At 49.8% G+C, this 24,876-nt stretch overlaps 5 protein-coding genes across 5 annotated transcripts; 2 read left to right on the top strand and 3 right to left on the bottom strand.

The window, feature by feature from the left end:
• Window positions 1-9,663: 9,663 nt before the first annotated feature.
• On the bottom strand, window positions 9,664-10,305 carry LOC100193999 (SAUR52-auxin-responsive SAUR family member). The gene has a single exon (NM_001139064.1). The coding sequence runs from the start codon at window positions 10,223-10,225 to the stop codon at window positions 9,785-9,787; it is 441 nt and encodes a 146-aa protein (NP_001132536.1). The 5' UTR covers window positions 10,226-10,305; the 3' UTR covers window positions 9,664-9,784.
• A 1,194-nt stretch (window positions 10,306-11,499) lies between these two features.
• LOC110017796 (uncharacterized) lies at window positions 11,500-12,143 on the top strand. The gene has a single exon (NM_001350190.1). It carries the CDS (start codon window positions 11,624-11,626, stop codon window positions 12,071-12,073), a length of 450 nt encoding a protein of 149 aa, NP_001337119.1. The 5' UTR covers window positions 11,500-11,623; the 3' UTR covers window positions 12,074-12,143.
• A 418-nt stretch (window positions 12,144-12,561) lies between these two features.
• Window positions 12,562-19,884, top strand: LOC100284025 (uncharacterized). The gene is made up of 3 exons (NM_001350191.1): window positions 12,562-12,842; window positions 16,544-17,564; window positions 17,964-19,884. Exon 3 carries the CDS (start codon window positions 19,183-19,185, stop codon window positions 19,630-19,632), a length of 450 nt encoding a protein of 149 aa, NP_001337120.1. The 5' UTR covers window positions 12,562-12,842; window positions 16,544-17,564; window positions 17,964-19,182; the 3' UTR covers window positions 19,633-19,884.
• On the bottom strand, window positions 13,357-14,079 carry LOC109944068 (auxin-responsive protein SAUR36). The gene has a single exon (XM_020548540.2). It carries the CDS (start codon window positions 14,043-14,045, stop codon window positions 13,467-13,469), a length of 579 nt encoding a protein of 192 aa, XP_020404129.2. The 5' UTR covers window positions 14,046-14,079; the 3' UTR covers window positions 13,357-13,466.
• Window positions 16,272-17,025, bottom strand: LOC100286042 (SAUR36 - auxin-responsive SAUR family member). Its single transcript, NM_001158930.2, has one exon. The coding sequence runs from the start codon at window positions 16,951-16,953 to the stop codon at window positions 16,540-16,542; it is 414 nt and encodes a 137-aa protein (NP_001152402.2). The 5' UTR covers window positions 16,954-17,025; the 3' UTR covers window positions 16,272-16,539.
• Window positions 19,885-24,876: the final 4,992 nt, after the last annotated feature.

Raw genomic sequence — 24,876 nt, 5'->3', positions numbered from 1 at the left:
CTCTCTCTTACAACAGGGACCGGGAAAGGGGGATACCCCGAAAAGGATCCTTCTCCGTGAAGGAAACAGGCTCCAAGCCTCCCTACTGATCAGAGGTTCAAAGGCTGGCCCCTCGGAGGGGTTTAACAGCCGCCTCAGAGCGCGTGGGCCCCGCACCCACTACTGGTCAGAGGTTCGAAGGCCGGCCCCTCGGAAGGGTTCAACGGCCGCCTCAGGCTACTCGGGCTCCGCGCCCACTACTGATCAGGGATTCGTAGGCTGGCCCTCGAAGGGTTCACAGCCGCCTCAGACACAGAGCGAGGGATGACCCTGGGTACGTTCGATACATAACCAAGGCTCGGGCTACGCTCCCGAGGTGCCATAGGACATTTCCGAGACCAGCGGGAACGATCTTGTAACGGAATCCCATCAGAGGGAGGCATCGAGCCCTCGGACCCCGTCGAAAGGGGACCGGGTCCGGTAGATCACCCACAGGTACTTTTGAGCGCGCCTCCGGGCCTCTAGCCGACCCCTAACAAATGGGGCACGGGCGTCCACTCGGATTACCCGCCAGCAGCTCACCGGAGACACCATGTTCGGCGCCCTCCAAGGGCAACATGGCGCTTTCCCCCCTCCTCCTTGCGGAAAGGCGACACAGGGGCGTATGTAAAAAGTCGAGTCTGTCCTTGACCGTCCTCTCGCCCTGTGCAGAGGCTCGGGGGCTGCTCTCGCAAACCCGGCTCCGGCCAAACCGTTGACAGCGTCAACATACCAGCCCGAGAACTTGGGACCCGACCGTGCACCCGGGCTATGGCCAGCTCGCATGAGGGAACGACCAGACCAGCCGAAGCATTGCGCGAGGCATTAAGACCTCGGAGGAGTCAAACCACTCCTCCGAGGCCTCGAGGGCTACACCCGGCGGGTGCGCTCGCGCACACCCACCGGGACAAAACGCAACCGAGAAAGGCTGGTCCCCTTGCAAAAAAGTGCGACAAAAGCCTCCAAGTGAGTGTTAACACTCCCTTCGAGGCTCGGGGGCTACTGTCGGGGACCATAATTAGGGGTACCCCCAAGACTCCTAATTCTCAGCTGGTAACCCCCATCAGCACAAAGTTGCAAAGGCCTGATGGGTGCGACTAAGTCAGGGATCGGTCCATTCGAGGGACTCGATCACGCCTCGCCCGAGCCCAGCCTCGGGCAAGGCAGCCGACCCCGGAGGATCTACGTCTCGCCCGAGGCCCCCCTCCAGCGACGAACATACTTCCGGCTCGCCCGAGGCCTAGTCTTCGCCAAGAAGCAACCCTGGCCAAATTGCCACGCCAACCGACCAAATCGCAGGGGCATTTAATGCAAAGGTGGCCTGACACCTTTATCCTGACGCACGTCCTCCAATCGATAGAGCCGAAGTGACCGCAGTCACTTCACCGCTCCACTGACCGGTCTGACAGAAGGACAGCGCTGCCTGCGCTGCTCCGACTGCTGTGCCACCCGATAGAGTGAGGATGACAGGCAGCCAGGCCTGGCCTCAGGCACCATAGGAAACTCCGCTTCGCCCGACCCAGGGCTCGGACTCGGGCTCAGCCCCGGAAGACGGCGAACTCCGCTCCGCCCGACCCAGGGCTCGGACTCGGGCTCAGCCCCAGAAGACGGCGAACTCCGCTCCGCCCGACCCAGGGCTCGGACTCGGGCTCAGCCCCGGAAGACGGCGAACTCCGCTCCGCCCGACCCAGGGCTCGGACTCGGGCTCAGCCCCGGAAGACGGCGAACTCCGCTCCGCCCGACCCAGGGCTCGGACTCGGGCTCAGCCCCGGAAGACAGCGAACTCCGCTCCGCCCGACCCAGGGCTCGGACTCGGGCTCAGCCCCTGAAGACGACGAACTCCGCTTCGCCCGACCCCAGGGTTCGGACTCGGCCCTGGCCTCAGCCGACAGTCTCTGCTTCACCCGACCCAGGGGCTCGGACTCGACCTCGGCCTCGGAAGACAGACTCGACCTCGACCTCGGAGGAGCCTCCACATCGCCCAACCTAGGGCACCGACCGACCACATCAATAGGAAGCGCCATCATTACCCTACCCCAAGCTGACTCAGGCTACGGGAAACAAGACCGGCGTCCCATCTGGCTCGCTCCGCCAGACAAGCAATGATGGCGCCCCGCACGCTCTATGACGACGGCGGCTCTCAGCCCCCTTACGGAAGCAAGAGGACGTCAGCAAGGACTCGACAGCCCCGACAGCTATCCTTCCGCCAGGCTCCAGCGCTCCTCCGACGGCAACGACACCACACGAACCGGGTGCCAAAACCTCTCCTGCTGCCACGATGGCATGTACTTAGGGCGCTAGCTCTCCTCCGCTAGACACGTTAGCACTCTGCTACACCCCCATTGTACACCTGGATCCCCTCCTTACGCCTATAAAAGGAAGGACCAGGGCCCTCTTACAGATGGTTGGCCGCGCGGGGAAGAGGACGGGACAGGCGCTCGCCTGAGGCCGCTCGCTCCCCTCCCGCGTGGACGCTTGTAACCCCCTACTGCAAGCGCACCCGACCTGGGCGCAGGACAAACACGAAGGCCGCGGGATTTCCACCTCTCACGCCCGTCTCCTCCCCCTTCGCGCTCCGTCTCGCGCCGACCCATCTGGCTGGGGCACGCGGCGACATTTCACTCGTCGGTCCAGGGACCCCCCGGTCTCGAAACGCCGACAAGCGGTTAGGCTCTAATGAAGCACCGGGCTCCAATACCAATTGAAAGTCGCCTAGAGGGGGTGAATAGGGCAAAACTGAAATTCTCAAAAAAATAATCACAACTACAAGCCGGGTTAGCGTCAGAAATATAATCGAGTCCGCGAGAGAGGGTGCAAAACAAATCGCAAGCGAATAAGGAGTGTGACACGTGGATTTGTTTTACCGAGGTTCGGTTCTCGCAAACCTACTCCCCGTTGAGGTGGTCACAAAGACCGGGTCTTTTTCAACCCTTTCCCTCTCTCAAACGGTCCCTCGGACCGAGTGAGCTTTTCTTCTCAATCACTTGGAACACAAAGTTCCCACAAGGACCACCACAAGATTGGTGTCTCTTGCCTCAATTACAAGTGAGTTTGATCGCAAGAAAGACTCAAAGAAAGAAGAAAGCAATCCAAGCGCAAGAGCTCGAAAGAACACAAGCAAATCTCTCTCACTAATCACTAGGGCATTGTGTGGAGTTTGGAGAGGATTTGATCACTTGGGTGTGTCTAGAATTGAATGCTAGAGCTCTTGTAAGTAGTTGAAGTGGGAAAACTTGGATCACTTGAATGTGGGGTGGTTGGGGGTATTTATAGCCCCAACCACCAAACTAGCCGTTTGGTGGTGGCTGACTGTCGTATGGTGCACCGGACAGTCCGGTGCACACCGGACATGTCCGGTGCGCCAGCCACGTCACCAGGCCGTTGGGATTCGACCGTTGGAGCTTCTGACTTCTGGGCCCGCCTTGATGTCCGGTGGCACACCGGACATGCACTGTAGAGTGTCCGGTGCGCCACTTCGCGCGTGCCTGACTTCTGTGCGCTCTGGCGCGCATTAAATGACTCTGCAGGTGACTGTTGGCGCGAAGTAGTCGTTGCTCCGCTGGCTCACCGGACAGTCCGGTGCACACCGGACATGTCCGGTGAATTATAGCGGAGCAAATTCCCGAAGCTGGCGAGTTCTTGAGACGCTCTTCCTTGGAGCACCGGACACTGTCCGGTGTACACCGGACAGTCCGGTGAATTATAGCAGAGCGCCTCTGGATTTTACCGAAGGTGAGGAGTTCAGCGTGAAGTCCCTTGGTGCACCGGACACTATCCGGTGGTGCACCGGACACTGTCCGGTGCGCCAGACCAGAGGTGCCTTCGGTTATCCCTTGCTCTCTTTGTTGAACCCCATACTTGGTCTTTTTATTGGCTAAGTGTGAACCTTTGGCACCTGTAAACTTGTACACTAGAGCAAACTAGTTAGTCCAATTATTTGTGTTGGGCAATCCAACCACCAAAATCATTTAGGAAATAGGTGTAAGCCTAATTCCCTTTCACCGGTCCCTGTAGCAAGAGAGATAAAGGGGAAGAAGAAAAGGATACGAAATTGAACGGTGTGGCGCACCTTTTTTGACGCGGTCATTATGGCGGAGGTGAAGCGTCGCTCGCTTCGCCTGCCAAAGGTGTCGCCTGCCCTGCCGCGGAGTTAATGCGACGGGACGAGTGGTTCGTGGAGCAGCCGTTGCACGAGCCGTTCGAGGAACGGAACACGGGCGCGTCGTCTTCACGCCGTGGGAGAGGGCTCTTCTGCTGCCCCAGGAGGGGACGTGAGCTTGCAGACGATTTGACCGCCGCTTCCGCTCGCCTGCTGCCGCCATTACTGTCGGCCCACTTTTGGCCATATCGGTCGTCGTGCCTTCTCCCGTGGCTGACTGATCCATGACCGATGCGCCTGGTTGGCACTATTGGGCTATGCGCAGGGTCGCCTTGGGTCGCGGCACCGGTTCTGCAGTCGAGAAGGCACGATATTGGCGTAAGTGGCGGTGCAGTTTTTCGCACGTAGTATCCGGCGCGCCGGTTACATGACGTGTGGGCCTGGGACTCCATGCTGGACGCGTCGAAGTCGAAAGGGTGCATCCCCGTGGTGCCGTTGCATGCCGCCTGCATGGCGGTCCGCCCTTTCACCCGCTAGTTTAGTCGAAGACGGAGGAGTGCTTGTAACCGCTGGGCGATTACACGCTCCGCATGCGGCGGTTTGGCTTCTTTTGTCCTGGGCCAGCTTGCACGTCGTGTGGGACCCAGCCCCCGTGTCGTAGGGGGAGGACCTTTGAGCGCGTTGGTGAAGACTTAGCCCACGACGCCTAAGGACGCGAGTGGGGTGAGTCACCCTTAAAAAAGGATTGGCCCTCCGGGTGGTAGCCACGCCTTCGCACTCTCCTCATGCATCGCGCCCTTCCACCTTTCGAGCCCCCGGATGGGGAGCGCCCACGTTGCTTTTGTCTTGCTGTTGTTGGAGGAGCGCAACTTCGAGGAAGTCGGCACCTTTCAGCCATCGCTCGGCTTCAAGGATTTTTATCAGGCAGCCCGGTTGCATCCCCTCACCAATGGTCACCCAAGACGGTGACCACCAGTTCGATGGTGGGGACAAGCAAGCCGGGCTGCGGCCTCTGCCCCGCCCTCAGCTTCAAGGATCTTCATCATCCTTGCTGGGGCGGAGGGCGAGCTGAGCTAGAGCTCTACCTCCCGCACGGGTCGGTGGGCCACCTTCTCCTTCAGCATTCAGGGGAGAGGGCGCCCACCGGCCTAGCGGAGGGGGCGAACTTCGACAACGCGGGGCCGGTCGGCCGCGAGCGTCGTCAGCTCCAGCGCGTTGGGCTCGCTGGCTCAGCTGGCTCTGGCTCAGCTTCCGGTGCCCCCTCCCGCCGTTGGGCGGAGTGTGGCTATCTGGCCGCTGTACGGGCGGCTGTCACGCCGCGCGTACCGGGGGACCGTCTAAGACGTCGCGCGCTGCTAGGGTGGCGTTCGTGTTCTTGGGCTGTCCTGCCCGTGCTCCGGCACGACGCCTCCGCGCGGAGGTTGGCGCTCGCCCGTCCGGGAGGACTTGAGTGGGGATCTGCCGGTAGGCAGGTGGCTGCCGTCGTTGGTGCTGAGGTGGTGGCAGCTGGAGAAAGCTTCCCCACCGACAAGGGCGTCAGCGCCACCCGCGGACCGACCTCCGGCTCTTTGGCTTTGATAGCTTGTCCTCGCCCCTCGAGTGGGGACGTGGGCGAGGGCTTTGTCGCAGCAGCGTCTGCCCTGAGGTCATCGCTGCTGTTGTTTGGCCGCCCGGAGCGGAGGTCGTTGTCGCTGCTACAGGAGTGGGTGGCGGCGAGCCACCTGGAAATTGTCGTCCCGCAGGCCCTCCGATGTGGAGTGGAACCGGAGTTCCGTTTGTAATGGCACCTTGAGTACTGGTGTATGTTCATTGCGGCTGTCGGGACCTGAACATCTGTGTATTTGGGCATAAAGCCGTGTTTCTTCCTCATTTCGATCACCAGGACTCGTCTGTCGGCTAGCTGGACCGCTTAACCAAGTGTGAGTTGCCCTGTGCAGAAGGTGACGAGTGAGGTATCCGTATCTCGGAGGCGTAGGAGTCCCTCGGCTCGGTCGGCCTTGCCGATCAAGGCTTCTCTTGCTCAGTTAAGGAACCCTCGGCTACTCTGCGATGAGCCGAAGCCGGAGGCAGCGGTGTCAGCATGGACAAAGGCGGAGTTGGCTCGAAAAGGGGGCTACCCAGGCAGAGGAGGCGTAGCAGCGGCAGCCGGAGCCTGGCCGGGTCGTCCACTAGCGGGACCAACCCTGGAGTCGGGCTGCCGAGGCCATGAGTCGGGCTGATGTCTTCGGGGGTCAGCTGGCTGAGGCTACGGAGCGGCCGGTCGAGCCATCCGCTCGGGCCGGTTTCCTGGAGGAGACCCTGGCGGCGATGGCCTATGCGCGGTGCTGACATCTTCCTTCGAGGTGGAGGTCCTTCACCCGTGTCGCCGTCTAAGGCCAGGTCAGATTCCGCTGAAGATGGAGACGATGCCGAGGGTGCTGCTGCTCCCCCTATTGATGTCTGAACCTGCAGGAACAGTTTGTCTGTAGTGTGCGTATGTTTTTTGCGGCCGCCGAGGCCCAAACATGTCATTATCGTGTTATAAAGCTGCGTTTCTTTTCCCTTTGTTTCGAGTATCAGGACTTGTTTGTCGGTAGCAGAATTACTTGTGCGAGCGAGAGTTACTTATCGCGGAAGGTGATGAGTGAGGTATCCGTATCCCGGAGGCGTAGGAGTCCCTCGGCTCGGTCGGCCTTGCCGCTTATGTGTACTCCGTCGTTTTCAGGATCCCACTATCGAAGTAGTCAAAAAGCGCGAAAGATGTTCCTATAGAAAGACTTTTTCCGAGAAAAATTTTGACGCAGAGGGGGTTCCCCCCTTCTAGCCCCCGAGGGAGGGTCGAGCTTTGCTGAGGCAAGGCTGACCCTTCCTTGATGGTTAGACTTTATTTGCGTATGAATCGAGGCATATGAACGACTTGAAAACATTTTAAGGGTAAAAGCGACGTAGCTGTCGGATGTTCCAAGCGTTGCTGTAGACCTCGCCTTGACTGTTGGCCAGCTTGTATGTTCCGGGCTTCAAAATCTTGGCGATGATGAATGGCCCTTCCCAGGGAGGTGTGAGCTTGTGGCGCCCTCGGGCGTCCTGTCGTAGCCGAAGCACCAAGTCGCCCACCTGAAGGTCTCGGGATCGAACCCCTTGGGCATGGTAGCGTTGCAGGGACTGCTGATACCGCGCCGAGTGTAGTAAGGCCATGTCCCGAGCCTCTTCTAGCTGGTCCAGTGAGTCTTCTCGGCTTGTCCGGTTGCTTTGGTCGTCGTACGCTCTCATCCTCGGGGAACTGTATTCTAAGTCTGTGGGCAAGATAGCCTCGGCCCCATAGACTAGAAAAAACGGCGTGAAGCCCGTGGCTCGGCTTGGCGTCGTCCTCAGACTCCAGACATCCGAGGGGAGTTCCTTCATCCATCGCCTGCCGAACTTGTTGAGGTCGTTGTAGATCCTCGGCTTGAGTCCCTGTAGAATCATACCATTGGCACGCTCTACCTGCCCATTCGTCATGGGGTGAGCTACGGCGGCCCAGTCCACCCGGATGTGGTGGTCCTCGCAGAAGTCCAGGAACTTCCTGCCAGTGAACAGGGTGCCGTTGTCGGTGATGATGGAGTTTGGGACCCCAAAGCGATGGATGATGTTGGTGAAGAACGCCACCGCCTGTTCGGACCTGATGCTGTTTAGGAGTCGGACCTCAATCCACTTGGAGAATTTGTCGATAGCGACCAGCAGGTGCGTGAAGTCCCCGGGTGCCTTCTGCAAGGGACCGACGAGGTCCAGACCCCACACAGCGAACGACCAGGTGATGGGTATTGTTTGCAGAGCCTGAGCGGGTAGGTGGGTCTGGATGTCAGCAGTACATTAGCTTGGCTGTACACTTTGAATGCATCCGAACCTGCTTCCGGGAGTCAATTCTCCATGAGAATTACCTCTCCTTAGCCAAACAGCAAACCTTCGCGTAGGTGCTGCCGTGCTGGTGGGAAGCAAACAAAAATCACTTCTCAATCATACTGGAAAATTACAAAAAACTCTCCTCACTGCCCCCTATTCAATTCCCACCAAGCTAAGAACTTTAAAATCAACGATGCTCCCCCGCCATAATAATCAACAAAAAAATCGCTTCATCAGAGAGTTGAAATGCTGGAGCTCTACCTGCGTTGTGCTGCACTAGTGCCAGGGGCGGACCCAGGCCCATGGCCGCCTGGGCCACGGCCCGGGGCGCAGGCCCAATTTTTTTAGAAGATCCTAGGCGGCTGGGCCACAGCCCACAGCAGAGCGCCGAGCGCGTGCGCAAACCCTAGTCCGCCGAGCGCCAAGCGCGTCCGCGCCCCGTCCGCCGCGCCAAACGCTCGCCCAGCGGCCAGCGCCCCAGCCCAGTCCGCCGACTCCGAGCGTCAAGTCGGCGCCGCCCAGTCCGCCGCGCGCGCCTGGCGACTGGGTCTGGGCGCGACTCCGACGCGCCGCCCTGGCGCCTCTCCGTCGCGCCCCAGGCCCCAGCCCAGTCCTTGCAGAGTGCAGCCTACATACTGTACTACTATAGTCTGTAGGTATGTAGCGCCTCTCGGCTTCGTTTTCTTTGCTCCAGACCCAGACTACTCGTGCCTTGTGCTAACCGTGCTTCCCGTTGTTTGTGTGCAAGGAACAGCCGGCGAGTTAACAATCAAAATGAAGAAGAGACACAGAACATTGCAATCATTTTTTCTCCAGCTCTCACACCCGTCGTGCTTAATGTGCAGCCAAGATCAAACCTCAATTCTCAACCAACAGTGGAAACCGGAACCAGTAACAATCAAGCCCAAGAAATTGCAACCGAGGATGCTATTGTTGAGGCAGTAGTAAATCCAACTTCACATGAACAAGAGCAAGAGCAAGAAATTCCACCTTCTGAGCAGGTATTCGATATAGTTGCTGATCCTGGGCTTAGAAAACCAATTGATGAATACGATGTTAACATCAGAGATGCAGTTAGAAGAGAGTATTTGTTACAGGGTCCATGTCAACCAATTGGCCATATATATCCTAAAAAAAGATGGGAGACCGACAAAGAAGTTTTCATGATTCATGGTTCAAGAACCATAATTGGTTAGAGTATAGTGTTACCAAAGATGCCGCCTTTTGTTTTTACTGTTATCTATTCAAACAACAAAGACATGAAAATTTTGCTATTGATGCATTCACAAGCAAGGGTCTTTGTAATTGGAAGAATGCACTTAATATGATTTCCTTCAAGATTCTGGAGCAAGAAGCACTGATGTTGATGTTGACATTATACATTTGGAAGGAGCTACATCATAACTTGTATGTCATCTTTAACATCTATGACATCATAACTAGTCTAGTGCCATGTGAATCCTGATAGCCAGATTTTATGTCCTGAATCCTGCTAGTCAGATTTTATGTCTCATCTTTTGCCTTTCTTCTTTTCTTTTGTGTTGTGCACTAGCAACCTCTCAGATTTTTATTTTGAACGGAACAACCTATCAGCTGATTTGAATTCAGAGTTGTGCACAAGAAAGTCTTTTGCTATGTAATGTGAGTAGTCCTCACAATTTTCGAAAAGTACAGAACATAAATCATGTCTCTCTAACTTCTTAAGACCTTGCTTGATTAGTCGCGTCCTTGCACACGATCAGAAGGTTTCGAATAATATTTATCTAGCTAATACCTTTGCTCCACTATCTACACTACACTGAACAGAAACTAAACAACAATCTGCTGTCTGGCTCGTCCAACATACGGCGCCATGTGGCTGGCACAGTGGCATGACATGGCCATGGTGCTAAGGAACGCCTGCTCTAGCTCAGCAGAGGCTCCTTTCCTGAGCAAACACATGGCGTACTCCATGATCGCCGCGTCGCAGGGCAGCGTGATCCTGCCAGTGCCATCGCCGCCCGTGAAGCCGAACTCCTCCTGTGACATCTGCAGGAGCTCCACGAAGACCGGGGTGCTAAGGCACGCCAGCGGCACCTCGAACCGTGCCCCGTCGGCCGTGTACACCGCGCAGTGGCCCTTGCTCGCCACATAGCTGCAGCACTCGTCGGCTTGCTTTGCTGCCGCCCCCAAGGCGAGGCGCTTCCTCCCTTGTGCAGCCATCCTCTGCCACTTCTTGGCGAGATGAGCAATCTTCTTGGCGCTGATCATGGTTGGTTGTCCACTAGCTTGTTTCCTTCTCCTTTCTGGATGGAAGCTGGAGAGCTGTGAGTGACTTCAGTTTGCTTGTGATGCTGCAACTGCAAGCGATGATGTTCAGAGGCCGCCTGACCGTGAGTATATATAGCTCACTCGACTGCTGGTGGAGCCAAATGGTTGGGCAAGAGGCAAGGCTTATGGGCACGGCGAGTGTGCGATGTTCCAAGACGCGTCAGGGAGCAGGATTTGGATGAGATTTTGATGGGGCCGAGTGTCTTGCACATGCTGGTGCCGGTCATGGGGCGCTTTCCGGTGCTTGGAATGCCATGCTTGTTGTGTCTTGGCCGAGTGTCTCGATCAGATGAAGATGGCAATGCCATGCTGCGAAATAGAGCTCACATGACGTGCTACCGATCCAGCTGCAGGCACTGAATTGAAGAGCCGATAAAGCTGTCGAGCAACTTGTCTGGGCCGCTGGACAGGCTTGATCAGGTAGACTGTACTGTACCGCGAATTGAAGAGACGATAAAGCTGTCGAGGAACTGTCTGATATCTTAAATTGAACCCAATCTCCAAGTGCCGTCCCCACAGGTGAGGTGCTTCCTCACATGCGCTGTCAACCTCTGCCACTTCTTGGACAGCTGAGCATTCCTCTTTGTGCTGATCATATTCATGGTTAGTTCTTTCTTTCTTGACTGGAAACTGGAGAGCTCTTTCTGAGTTGAGATTGTGTGATGGTGTTCTGGGGCCACTTGACCTGAATATGTAGCTCTACTCTTTCTGAATGATTCGGATGCGACTCGACGGGGACCAAGAGTATGGTGCGTGCCGGTGCTGAATTCTTGGGACCAATTCCCGTGGAGCATGAGGGCCAGGTTTATTCAGCTGGCGCGGCTGTGCCATCGGATATCAGCAAATCAGCCTGGGTTTAAAGCTTAAAGATTAAACAGAACGAGCTTGGGCACAAAAGCTAGCTTCCAGATGCCTTACAAGTAATAATCATCGGTATCTCACTGCGCAATCATCTCATCGAAAAGACTGATACTGACAAATTGGACCCGGTTCACATGTGGTCCTCATGGCCCATGAGGCATATCGGCATGGCATCACACTGTGATATGTAACGAACCAGAAACTACTACAATTGGCTCCAGCAAGTGCCAAACACTGCATGTTCCAAGCTCATGGCCTTGCCTCTTGCTTGTCTGAGATGGTGACTGCACTTGATCTGCATCCTCTTCGCTTTGCCCTGACCTATAAATCAATCAGCATAGCACCGAGCCACCAACACCTCATCAGCCTATCACCAGCGACCTAAAAAGCACAGCACCTAGTAGCTGAACAGCACCATATACAATCCGAATCTCTGAATATTCAGTTGAGCCAAAAAGGCAGGAAGAAGGAGGAACCATGATCAGTTCCAAGAGGCTTGTTCAGATGGCGAAGAAGTGGCAGGCAACGGCTGCCATGGCTAGGAGGCGGCTCACGGCGACGCTGGCGAAAGAGGCCGACGGTTCGTGCGGCACGTCGATGCCGGTGGCCGTCAGGGGCCACTGCGTCGTGTACTCCTCCGACGGGACGAGGTTCGAGGTCCCGCTGGCGTACCTCGGCACGGCGGTGTTCGGCGAGCTCCTGAGCATGTCGCGGGAGGAGTTCGGATTTACCGGCGACGATGGCGGCAGGATCACGCTGCCCTGCGATGCCGCGGTGATGGAGTACGCGATGTGTTTGCTCAGGCGAGACGCCTCCGAAGAGGTTGTGAGGGCGTTCTTGAGCTCCATGGTCAGACCCTGCCACCACAGCGTCGGTGGCTCGGTGCCACCGATGGGACTCGGGCGCCAACCAGCCATCTGTGTATAGCTAGCTATATGATTAGCTCCATGATGTACAATATTATTAGGTGTGTATGTATGTAGCCGGATGGAATCACAGGAAATCGTACAGAAGGTTATTCGTTTTATATCATTTCTGAAGTCTGAACACGCCTCGTTGCATGAACGACATGAATGTACTACCTCCGTCGTTCATTTTCAAATTATACAGAAGGTTATTCATTTTTAAATTAAAACAGGATAAATAAAAAAGAACATATGAAGTAGTACAATAAGAGGAAGCCATGACCAGAACGTTCGCGGACGCGCGAGATGCGGTTCAAGGACGCAATGGCAGCGGCGACGGGCTCCCGGGACGGTAGGAGCCGACGTCGGCGGCTGAACTCAGCAAATTCACCGGCGGCGACGGAAGGAGAGGGGGGGCGTTGTATTTCCGTTTGGCATCTTAAAAAATTCGATCTCCCACCGTCCAATTTTTTTTTTTTTTTTGAGAGAGAGGAGTCCACCGTCCAATCTGACCGTGCGATTGGATTTTCTTGCGGTTGCGAGTTGTGACTCAGCTCGAGAAAGGCAAAGCAGTTTTGGGGTTTTGGTATTGGGTCTTCCCCGGTAGGACCCACGTACCAGTCTGTGGGTCACCCGTCACTGCCGGCGGCGGCGCCGTGGAAGCCCGGCGAGCGCCGCTGAGTCCGCCGTGTCCCGCTCGTAGCTTCCCGGTGACTGTGGCGTCTGTTGATTGTGATGGCAGCGTGACGGCCCCTCGGCAGGCAGCTTGTCGCCTCGCCTCCAACGAATAGGTACGCCCAATCTCTATTGGAGGCAGAAAATCAGCCAAATTCGCCTAGATTAATTCATATCTGTGCAAAAAGTAGCAGAAGGGAAGGCGTCTATTCCGTTCCATTGGATTTTCCCGTGCACACAGTTTGTACCTCAAGATTAATGCATTAGTATTGTGCTCCTCGTCAATGAATTGGTGGGGAGCTCTCCCCCCATCCGTTAACCTAAACAGAAGATTAATGTATGTCTTCTGTCTTTTGTTTCATAGCAGCTGGCCGGATGGTGTCATATCCTTTTTTATTGGTTGATGGTCTTCTTGTTTGTAGACATCAGATGTGATATTTCGTCCAGCTGTGATGTGAACCATGATTGTTTCATTTGCTGTGGCTTTCAGTACTTGAGTACTAGTTTGTAGTTTGAGTCCAAAGCTTTTGTTGCGTGAAGCTCTTACTCCAAGCCTGCGTTCGTATACATTTTAAATGATTTAAACGAGATTTAGGCGAGTTTCATTTTCATCGTGTTCAATCCACGAAAGAACGAGAATAATAGCTCTAATTAACATGCTAGTTTGCATTTTCCTTGATTGCTTGAAGCATCAAAAGGCTCCATGGAGAATTTTCTTTTCCTACAAACTATATACTAAACTACTTTACAGTCAGCCAGGAGCTGCAAATAACAGCTTGATGGCTAACTCCAACAAATGGTGCAATAGCAATACAGCTTGCATAGTGGCATGAGACTGCCATGGTGCTCAGGAATGCCTTCTCTACATCTGCCGAGGAGCCTTTCCTGAGGAGACACATGGCATACTCTACGGCTGCAGCATCACAAGGGAGCGTGATCCGCCCATGGCTCACGAAGCCAAACTCCTCGTAGGACATCCACAGGAGTTCCGCAAACACCAGCGTGCCAAGGTACGCCAGCGGCACCTCGAACCTCCTCCCGTCTAAACTGTACATCATGCAGTGGTCCTTGCTCGCCACAGAGGCGCAGGATCGATCCTCGACTTCCCTTTCCACCCTCCAGGAGAGCCGCTTTCTCCCCAACACTGCCATTCTCTGCCACTTCTTGACCATCTGAGAGATCCTCTTGGTGCTGATCATAATGGTTTCTTTCTCCCTCTGTCTTGCTGGAAGCTGGGGAGCTGTGTGGTTTCGGTTTGGAATTCCTTGTTTGAGGAGCTGCAGCCTGCAGGTGATGGTGTTTGGAGGCCACTTGACCATTAATATATAGATGGAGGAAGGGCAGGGTTGCTCAGCCAAGTGGGATGATTGGCAAGGGACAAGGCCATGAGGTGCTACGTGCATATGTTCTGGATCAGATTCTGATGGGGCCAAGTGTTTGGTGCATGCCGGAGTCAGACAGGCATAGTGCGCTTTCAGTTCTTGGATTGGACACTACACGTTATAGCCATACCGAACAGTCAGCAGTGTATAGCAGAGCAGGAAAGAGGCATGAGGACCCCATGTTAATTTGGGGCTGGGTCAAAGCGAAGGGCCAGACATGGGACATGTTGTGGTAGCTGTTAAGTGCACTCAGAAATTGACAGTGTTGATGCCTCTATTGTCCCTTTGCTTTCTGAACGAAAATAGTGCCTCCATTGAAGCCGCGATCCTTTTGTTTCAGCGTCCATGGTCGAGACCTAGGTTCAAGTCGCTACCACATCTGGATGGTTTGGCTGACTGGCTGAGCACCCTATTTTGGTATGCTATAGTGCTTACAGTGCAGTACCACTAACTGAGATTGCAGGCGGTTGGGAGTGACACATGTTTTAGTAATGTTTCCGGTGCTCGCATGCTCCACTTGAAATTGTATCTTCTGTACAGGAGTGCCCCGCATGCAAATTCCCAAAGAGGGTTTATATCCACGTTCAGGAAAATCTGCACGTGTTTCTACCTGATTTCTCTTTCTCGAACATTACCCACTACTTGAGAAGGTCTAGTCCATACCACTGAACTAAATTATCGGTGCATCATATATGGCCACATGGCCACATTTTTAATGTCATGGTTCATACGATTAGATACCGGTTCGATTTGAATGGCATACCGGTCATCATGGATACAGTGTGTTTGGGGATCTATTTCAAAGTTTGCTGATGAGGTTTCAGCTGTTCTTTCTAAATGATTGGTGCATCCTATATAGCAGCATTTTTAATTCATAATCTATGAGGAAGCTCAGCTAGCTCAATTGTGATGTTGAGGGTGTGGATAATTTATCTGGTTCAAATCCTTATGTGCCTATATTTTGTTAATATAATAAAATGCCATTTAGTTTGTCTTAGATTGATCTTTTTTATATCATAATTCATATGGTTTTGGACTTTTGGCACCCGTTCAATTCCAATGGTATATTTGCTTCTATGGACATAATAAGTTTTTGCTCTATTTTAAATTTGGATGACGATGTCTAAATTAGATGATCATATTGAAGCCAGGTAGCGACTACATGTAGACTTACATAAAAGACGCGAGAGTACAAATTCTAGACTATGAGATTACATCAGTAGTAACCTCTGACTATTATACCTTAACACCCCCCTCTTAAGTGCAACTTGAATGCAATACCATTGCATCTAGAGAGTTGACATCATGCACTAGACCTGAAAAAGAAAAGAGACTAACACATCCAAAATCCAAAATTGAAGATGTCGTCAAAGCGTGCAACTCTTGAACAATGTCAATGTACAAAATGACCTCCAGTCCTCCACAAAAGGTACCTTTACAACCCACTATGACATAATCCCTTATCACATATGAGCCTTAGCTTTATCACAGACGGCCATTTCACACATCTGTGAGAATGCATCTGTAATAACCCTAAACACAGACATATATTATACCTGTCTATGATGGTAGTTAAAGAACAGTTTTTAGAACAGACGGTGCCCAGACCAGTTCGTGATAAGGATCTAGCGGCAGGACAGGTAAGCTCAAGCCTCTGTACCGCTTTCGTGTTAATGGAAACCCTCCTTTAGCCTCTACTAATTTTGTAGACATGGGAGAGGAAGGAGAGGGTCTAGAGGTTCCATATGATTTGAGTCACCACTTTATATAAATTTCTAGATCTGCCACTGGTCATAGACAGGTAAGCTTATTCAAAGTACTTGGTTCTTTTGTGTGCTCTATAGAGCATAGGCCACTAAGACCGTGTCCAACAGTTCACCTATATGGTCATCCAAAACAATGTTTTGCACTGTAGACTGTACTATTCATAGAGTAGAGTTTGAATATAGGTATGTGGATGAGTAAGCTGCTGAAAATAGCCTAACTAGTAACTACAAAAATTGGATTTGCGCGTGCACAAACTAATTACTATGTGAGCTGATTTACTAGTACTATGCATTAGCTCTTGGTTAATTGTTTGAAGCAGCTTAACATTTTTGTTGCACCTTTCATATATGGAACCAGGCCATTGCCTTTTCATTTTCTAGTTCATGCATGTATTTTTGGGAAACTTTTACAATAACACTTTTGTAAGCATACATTTCTGCATCTACACCTACTCATCATTTGTCTGCTAATTTAATATAACTTTTGAAGAAAGAACGGCAATGAAAAATAAGACCAAGGCATTACTACAGAGCACCTGTTATATTTTTTTAAAAAATGGCATCAACAAATGACAGCCACTAGTTCTCTAAGATAAATAAATACAATTTTCATTCTATTTGTATTAGAGTACTACACACTAATTGCTGCAAATTCCTGGATATCTTTAGGAGCTACAAACTGCAAATTGCTGATGCAGCACCACCGGTGGCGTTGGATAGCTTGATTGCTGACAAGGCATCACTACAGAGCTCAAGAATGCCTTCTCAACTTCCTCTGATGCATTTCTCTGGAGCAAGCATATCATATACTCCACCACAGCTGCATCACAAGGCAGAGTGATCCTGCCATTACCTGTGAAACCAAACTCCTCCGCAGCCATCCTCAAAAGCTCACTGAAGACCACTGAGCGGAGGTACGCTAATGGGACCTCGAACCTGCTCCCATCCACTGTGTACACGGTGCAGTGGCCCCTGCCTGCAATTGGTGAAATGGTGCAGCATCTGTCGTCGTCTTTGGTGGCTATTTTTACCCTTTGCCACTTCCTCGCCAACTGAGCGAGCTTCTTGGGATTGATCATGGTTGCTGCTTGGTTCTTCTTGATTCTCAGGCTAGTGCTTGGAAATGTTTAGTTTGTGGCTGTGATTGTAGTGATGGTGTCTTGGTTGCTAGCTCCTGTATATATAGGTGAAGAAATGGTCCATGTCTTGAGTGCAGTTGTGCTCTTCTCAGACTGATTGTCAGGGGACATGGCCATGAGCTGGGTACGTGCATTGCTAGCTGCAGATGTTGACACTTGAGATTCAGATCTGATTTGCTGGGCCATCACTTACTCCACTTTGAAGGCAAAGATAGTGGACTAGTGGTTGGGCAATGAGATATGTACTACAGTACTAGCTGCTGAATTGGGCTGAGACATAGTGCAATCATCCTGGGTTCTGCTTTTATGGCCTAGCTGCTCATATCTGTTTCAGTGTCCTGTTTGAAGTGGTTCAGAGATAAGCCGGTTAGGTTCACTCAAAAGCAATTATTTCTAAATGATTCAGGCCCTACCTTCTTTTTTGCTAACACCTATTTGATTACAATTAACTAAAAATTCAGCACCAATCCCTCAATGGGGACATGGCATGTTGGTTCAACAGTCAGGAGACTTGATTCCCAGGCAGATGCAGGGTTCACTTCACTGCTTCGGTGTGTACTCTGTTCTTGGATTTACATGCTATGTGTTGGTGAAGAGTGTTTCATTACTGCAAATCATGCAGGTCGACAGCTCCATGTCTCAGTTCCTGAAGATGGTTGCTTTATTTATGTCATAGCATGTGGCAATGGTTTTGTGGTATACGTGTGCATTTTTCAATGGGTACAGCCATGCATACATGTTGTGGTTAATTTTTCCTGGACATTTCCAGCCGTAGTCATGAATCATTCTTGGGTGATGTCCTTTTACTTCCATAATGCAAATCTTCATGCAATATTGTATTCTTTGCTTAAGTGTTTACTTGGACTTACTGGATATCACCACTTTCACTGTATTAGGTCTTGTCTTAGGCTGTAAACAGAACGTTTTACTTAACATTTGCAATTCTGCAGGCTGGAGTTGTCAGTTCTACAGCTTCAACATGGTTTGTCAGGTCTGCCATGGGGACGCAATGATCGTCAACTGCTCGGCATCCTTTGCTATGCTTTGTTTGTGGAGCTGCTGAGTGGTGGTGTTTGGAGAAGTCTTGACCCTGAATATATAGCTGAATCAAAGAGTAAGGAATCTTGTCGAGTGGGATTATTGGCAAGGGACAAGGTCATGAGGACATGGATGCAGTATGTGCATACATTTGATTTGAGAGCCCTTTCTCTGCTTGGATTGAGCACATCCTATGCAGCCATGCTGAGCGGTTTAGTGGGGAAGGGGCACGAGGACCCCATGGCCATGTGGAACGGGAGCAACATGAATTGAGAGGGCCAGACTAGTTCGGCTAGACGTAGCACAGTCCGATATTGACAACCGAAGTCCATGTCGGAATCCCTTTCCGTTTGGGGGTGCAAGTGTCGAGACTGCGGAAACTTCGCTGATATGGGCGCCATGAACGTGCCTGTCATTATCAGTTAGTTGCCTAGTTGCAATCTTGTAGGTTCATGTAAGAAAAAAAACAACGAAAATGTAGTTCACATGAGATGCTGATAATCCAATAGACCGCCAATTGAAGAAGTGATATGAAGTGTCGGCCACATTGTTGTGTCGTTCAGATACTCTGGGCATGAACAATTGTCAGAACATTTTCCTGAGCTGGGGATCCAATTTATAAGTTTAAATAGGGCATACTAGCTACCCAGAAATTTCGATATTTCACTGCCCAAGCACAGAATGAATTGGTACTGACGCAATGGACCCACTTTACACATGGTCTTTATGAAGCATGCTTCTTTGACAAGGTTGGTCATTGGTCAGTATGGCAGCAAATTGTGGTACCCAAGCACTCGCGTTGTGTCGGTATGGTCCGACATTGACACTGCTACTAGTGGCTCCAACAAGTGGCCAGCATATGTCCATAGAATTCAAATCCAATCAAAATCAGGCTGCTTTTTCTTGCAACATTGCATGTTCTGATCTCATGTCCTTGTCCCTTGCCAGCCTGAGTTGAAAGCTGCACTTGAGTAACAGCATGCTTCTCTTCATCCTCACTTATAAATCCATGAGGCAGCCACGGTAGCACCAACACTCAATCAACTAGCTCAACAACACCTGACCTGATACAAAAGGAGCCCTAGAGTTCCAGAGACGAAGAAAGGAGAAGAAGCCAATCAGCCACCAGCCATGATGAGTGCCAAGAGACTTGTTCAGATGTCAAGTAGTAGGTGGCGAAGAATGGCGGCCCTCGCGAGGAAGAGGCTCGCATCGACACCTGTGAAAGAAACTGACGGGTCGTCATGCAGCACTTCGTCGGTGGCTGGCAAAGGCCACTGTGCCATGTACTCGGCTGATGGTCGGCGGTTTGAGGTCCCGTTGGTGTTCCTCGGAACGGCTCTCTTCGGTGAGCTCCTGAGCATGTCGCAGGAGGAGTTCGGCTTCGCTGGTGATGACGGCAGGATCACCTTGCCATGTGAGTCTTTGGTGATGGAGTACATGATGTGTTTGCTTACAAGAGATGCCTCTGAAGAGGTCAAAAGGTTGTTTTTGAGCTCCATGGCAAGGCCTTGCCACTATGGATCTGGACTGGTGCAAACCATGCATCATACCCAGCGAACTGTTGTTCCTAGCTTCTGAAGATTAGCATATATGCGCAGTAGCAAGCAGATTGTTTTCACCTTTTCGTGTTTGATGTAAATGTTTACATAATGTAGATTGGGATGGAATGGAACTAACCATATGGTTCAAAAACAAATGGAGCAGAAATATGTGTTTACGTCAGGGTTCAAAATTTCACGAAATTCAGCAATTTCGGTAGTGGCTTGAAGAAAAAAAGTGAAATTTTGTATCACACTAGTACATGTGTTTTTACTGTAAATATATAATTTTAGGCTATTGTTTATTTTATTCCTCTAGTCAACAGATGAGTAATCCTAAACCGTGTTGATCTTTTGTTTAGGTCTAAATTTTTTAGAAAAAAGACATACTTCATGTCTGCCTCTAAAATTTCGACCGGATTTCACAAAATTTGGTAATTCCAGAGATGACAAAAAAAATCTTAATATTTAAAATTGGAAAGCCTGGTTTAATCACAGTAAAGAGCTAGAGCATTGGATCACAATGATAAATTCACGATGAAGTCCAACAAAGATGACCTGCTGCCCCATGAAAACCTAGAAACACCATTAGGGAGATGCACCTATACTTATATATAGGTTACTAGGTAGATGCCCGTGCGTTGCAACGGTATATAAAATATTCAACAAAATGTTAGTGCATAAAAAAGAACACATATTTCAATTGCACCAAAAACGATACATTCCCCGCTTGCAAGGTTAGGGCCGTATTTTCTTCCTACTTTGCACCTCAGCGAACAGTAAAAACCAAAGAACCATATAGTCCATAGACGCATTTGCACACTGTGCACACTTGAAGAGCACTGCACATCTCGTTATCCTCCCACACACCTCCTGAGCAGCATGAGCCTGATTCCTGCGCATCTATTCCTCGATGATGTTCACATTAATGCATGGTTGTCTCCTCACATTCATCTATCTCCATGTCTATCAGATTGGACGAAAGCTTTGGTGGAAGTACCGACTCGAGAGCCTTGCACTGCTCCAGTACCAGAGAGTCAGGGAACTCCACCGTGAAATGAATGTAGAGCTTCCCCTTCATGATCGACATCCCGTCATCGTTTATCGCCTTGAATCGGCCTGCTCAGATTTATCAAACAAGGATGAGTAACATATACAACTGTAGAAGAAGAGTAAAAATTTGAGATCTATAGGTGAAAGGGCTTACCGGGTTTAACAACTTCGCCAGGAATTGATTTTATTAGAAGCTGCCAGTTGTCTAGATGTGTAAGAACAAATTGGAACCAACATAGAGCTTCGGTCAGAGACAAGGTGTGTTCATAAAAGAGATCTGGACCCTTTCTTTTGAACTTGAGTGATCCTTTTACTGGAGAAACAGTACAATGTCTCCAGTGACAGTATCAGGCTGCAAATAACATATTAGAATAATTTTGAAGTCATAAAAATGCAACCTATAGATCTTCTGATGCTCAAACAAGAATACGACTTCATCATCTTCGCCAGGGAAGGTGGACAATTTTTTCGGAATGCATTTTTGCTGTTGTCTTATGCCAAAAGAACGACATAAACATTAAAGTGTTAGGTACTACAAAAAGCCCTTATAGACATATAAATGTTTTATTGTAGTGAAGAAAATCAAACCTCAAGGCAATGCTTGTTATTTGCTTGTTAAGCATTCATCATTGTGAATTTTACTATAAGAAAATGCAAGTTCATTTCGTTGTCAGAGATCAATTAATAAAACTATTTCTTTCAATAATATTTTCCAAGATTATTTACATCGTTGACTCTAAATCACCTGTAAAAGTCGATTGTGTAACTACATTTACAAAACATTCTAACCTTGGTGCATGCATTTTCTATGATGTTGCATGTAAGAGAGCTATTTAGCAGACAAAATGCATTAGCATCATGAAAAACTATGAATTAACGTTGCACTTTGGGCTCTCAATTTCAATATAGTAATAGTCCATTAGAAGATTAAACAGGAGACACAAAACTGGTAAAAATTACCAGTTTGATAGCTATTGTAGTCTGTTACTTTAACCCAACCCTTTTTGGCTGATTGCATGATTCCAACTTGAAAGCATCTAGGCCCCTGGTTGGTTTTAGCGATTAATAACAACGTAATATTATATGTGACTAACGTGTGTTTTGCAGAGACAAATGGTAAGTTAGGTCGCATGACAGGTAGAAGTACTACAACGGTGAAAACAATCCCGGAGATAAGAACTCAAAGCAACGGCTAAAACGACAAAACAAAAGGTGAAGGTCTACGGAGTCCGAGTGTCAAGGAGATGTGGACACTCGCGATTTAGTTAGGTCTTTTATTCTCTTTTAGCCGTACTATAAAGAGGGGTTGTCGATGAGTAGTTTGACCAAGAGAGTTCTAGTGTAGTGTTGGTGCACAATTACACTCATATACAGTGCTAGGTGTCACTCTAGAACTCACACACAAGTTAGAGCGAAAACCGATTTGAAAATCAGCTGAAAAACAAGAGTTAGTGTTTCTGGCTTTGGGGCACCGGACTGTCCGGTGTGCACCGGACTGTCCGGTGCACCCTCTGCCAGGTGGGGCCAGGCTGGTCCACGGCAGAGGCTTTCCCCTTCGTAGAAACCCGAGAGCGCAGCTTTCAGAATTGAATTTTAGTGGCACACCGGACACCGCACCGGACTGTCCGGTGTGCACCGGACAGTGGACTGTTCACTGTCCGGTGCGCCATGAGTCCAACGGCTCCCTGTCAGAACTAGCCGTTGGAAACGACCGTTGGCGCACCGGTGGCGCACCGTTGGCGCACCGGTGGCGCACCGGACTGTCCGGTGCGCCATCGCGCAGTGAAATGCCTGTAACGGCTAGTTGGTGGGTGAGGGCTATTTATACCCCTCCACCCACCATATTCAATGTCTTGCACTCCACATTTATTCCAGCACATTGCTAGAGCATTGCAAGCACCAAAAGCCTAGTGAGGAGATTAGAGAATCATAATCCGCGTTTGTTCCTCATTAGCGTTAGTGAGAGCCACCTAGAGCACACACCACTTGCATTAGGCTTCTCTTGGTCAAGCGAAAGTCTACGGCTTGTTACTCTTGGTGATCGGCATCACCTAGACGGCTTGGTGGCGTTGGGAGCTCGGTGATCACCGTGAAGATCTTGTTGGTGACCCGACTCAAGTTTGTAAGCGGTCTCGAGGGATCCACCGCGCCGGAGTGGCAAAGGATCATCTCGTAGTGAGCACTTGGTTCTTGCGAGGACCAAGGGGGAGCGATACCCTTGCGCGGGTGCTCCAACGAGGACTAGTGGAGAGTGCCGACTCTTCGATACCTCGGGAAAAATTGGAGGAGTCTTCTAAACTTTGCTTTACATTCCGCACTTAATTCAAGCACTTTACATTGTGTATTTGTTTAGCAAGTATTTGAAGTATTGTCTTAGCTTTGTTGCATTTCTAGTATTATATTCTTAGTGCTAGTTGTTGGGGTGAAGTTGGGCTCTTGCTTAGCTCTTGCTTAGGTTTTAATTAGTGTTGATTTTTAGAAAAGCCCAATTCACCCCCCCCCTCTTGGGCATCGTGATCCTTTCACAACTGCATACGAAAAACATGTTAGGTGGCTAAATGCTTAGCATATTCAAAGTGCACTAAAAGTAATAAAGTAGTTCATATTTATGGCATGTTTATAACACCGATAGTCTGATACAGTTGCTTTTCCGACTGTTGTACTTGCACGGGGGCATGTTGCAATGATGTAGAGGTACTTATCTATGCAGGTGCAGTGGAAATGGTGCCCACATGAGATTTCATGCAACTCTGCACCATCATCATAAGCAGATAGACAAATACAATACTCCTGGAAGATAAAGTGAGCAAAGGTTACATAAAACATTAATCCATGCACATTACAGGAACAAAATGAGTTGTGCATCTTTCTGCTGTAACATAGGTTGACAACACTGTAATAAATAGTTCATTCAAAACAAGGCCAACTTAGTGGGATTGCATAAAAATGATGACAAAAAATCATTTGTACATGTTAACATGGAAGTTAACAGAACACATATCAGTACCAAGTGTACATCAAATAAATGATACATTACATCAGAATCTTTGTGATGCAGGCCAAATAAGGTAACACATGGCCAGTGTATTTATCAAAAATTCAGAACCAACAGGTCAATCCACCAAACACAGTACATACCAACTAATAATGGCCCCGCACCACCCTACTCAAGAGACAACACACATCACTACATCAGTAACTATGAATGAAAAATATAATCCGTGTTTGTGAAATTAAGTTTACAGTCGGTGGTGATTTAGTAGAAAGCTTCAGTTAAATTACGTGTGTGCTGGTTACAGATCAGGACACAAAAAGCAATCACAACAACACTGGAGAAGCATCGTCTACTCTGGTAAATCTATCCTAGTGCCAGAAAAGGTCCGGTACATGTGAAACAAGAATTAAAATTATACCATGGAGAGTACCAAAACAGAGGTTACACTTAAAGTGGATAAGGTTATATATACATATACCTACCTTGGCTAGAGTCTCCGTCCATTCGAACAAGCTTCGATAGAAGACACAACTCGCAACTCTCCATAGTGTCTTACAGTTTTGCCTTCCTTCCCTCCTCCTTTGTACCGTGCTATGTGCACACTATCCACCAGCCATCTTTATGGCTCTATTAACCATCTTCATGGCTCTATTAAGTATTAACCATCTCCATGTCCAAGACTCCAAACCATGATCTCCAGCCCAGCTCGCAAAGGATTTTCACTAGTGCCCATCATCGACCTGTTGACACTTACCAGAAGTAACGAATGCACAAAATATATAGCAAGCAGATCTAAATGAGCAAAACTAATCCATGAAAAAAATGTCAGGCCAAAGTTGTCGTAGGATCAAGTGCCTCTCTATCAATCACATCAGCAAGCATTATTGTCGCGGTAGTATCAATGTTATGCCAACATACAAAGTAGTACATTGGTCACAATCAGTAAAGTAATATCCTCTAACAGTAAAACAAACATCACTTTGCAAGTTAACTGGTTCAGTTACATGAATATTCTTGCTATCCTGCCATGTAAACACAGGAAGAAAAAGTAATAGTTGGAAGTTCTGATTCTTTGGACAATTACAATAGAGGTGCCACATGTCTGCACATATATGGTATTATAAGTATCAGTACAAAGTATTTCTTTGAAGCACCATTTAGATCAGCACTCCTTTGTTCTTTCTTAGAGTGGAATGTAGCCTTCTAAATTATTTATCCATATGTCCACAAGAGCAA

This window comes from Zea mays, chromosome 2 (genome assembly GCF_902167145.1).
Source record: "Zea mays cultivar B73 chromosome 2, Zm-B73-REFERENCE-NAM-5.0, whole genome shotgun sequence".
Taxonomy (NCBI): Eukaryota; Viridiplantae; Streptophyta; class Magnoliopsida; order Poales; family Poaceae; genus Zea; species Zea mays.
This window is presented reverse-complemented; position numbering and strand designations above follow the sequence as displayed.

What these genes read in the sequence shown, in the direction of transcription:
- LOC100193999 (NM_001139064.1), bottom strand. Translation starts at nt 10,225, where the DNA reads ATGATCAGCGCCAAGAAGATTGCTCATCTCGCCAAGAAGTGGCAGAGG.
- LOC110017796 (NM_001350190.1), top strand. Translation starts at nt 11,624, where the DNA reads ATGATCAGTTCCAAGAGGCTTGTTCAGATGGCGAAGAAGTGGCAGGCA.
- LOC109944068 (XM_020548540.2), bottom strand. Translation starts at nt 14,045, where the DNA reads ATGGTCAAGTGGCCTCCAAACACCATCACCTGCAGGCTGCAGCTCCTC.
- LOC100286042 (NM_001158930.2), bottom strand. Translation starts at nt 16,953, where the DNA reads ATGATCAATCCCAAGAAGCTCGCTCAGTTGGCGAGGAAGTGGCAAAGG.
- LOC100284025 (NM_001350191.1), top strand. Translation starts at nt 19,183, where the DNA reads ATGATGAGTGCCAAGAGACTTGTTCAGATGTCAAGTAGTAGGTGGCGA.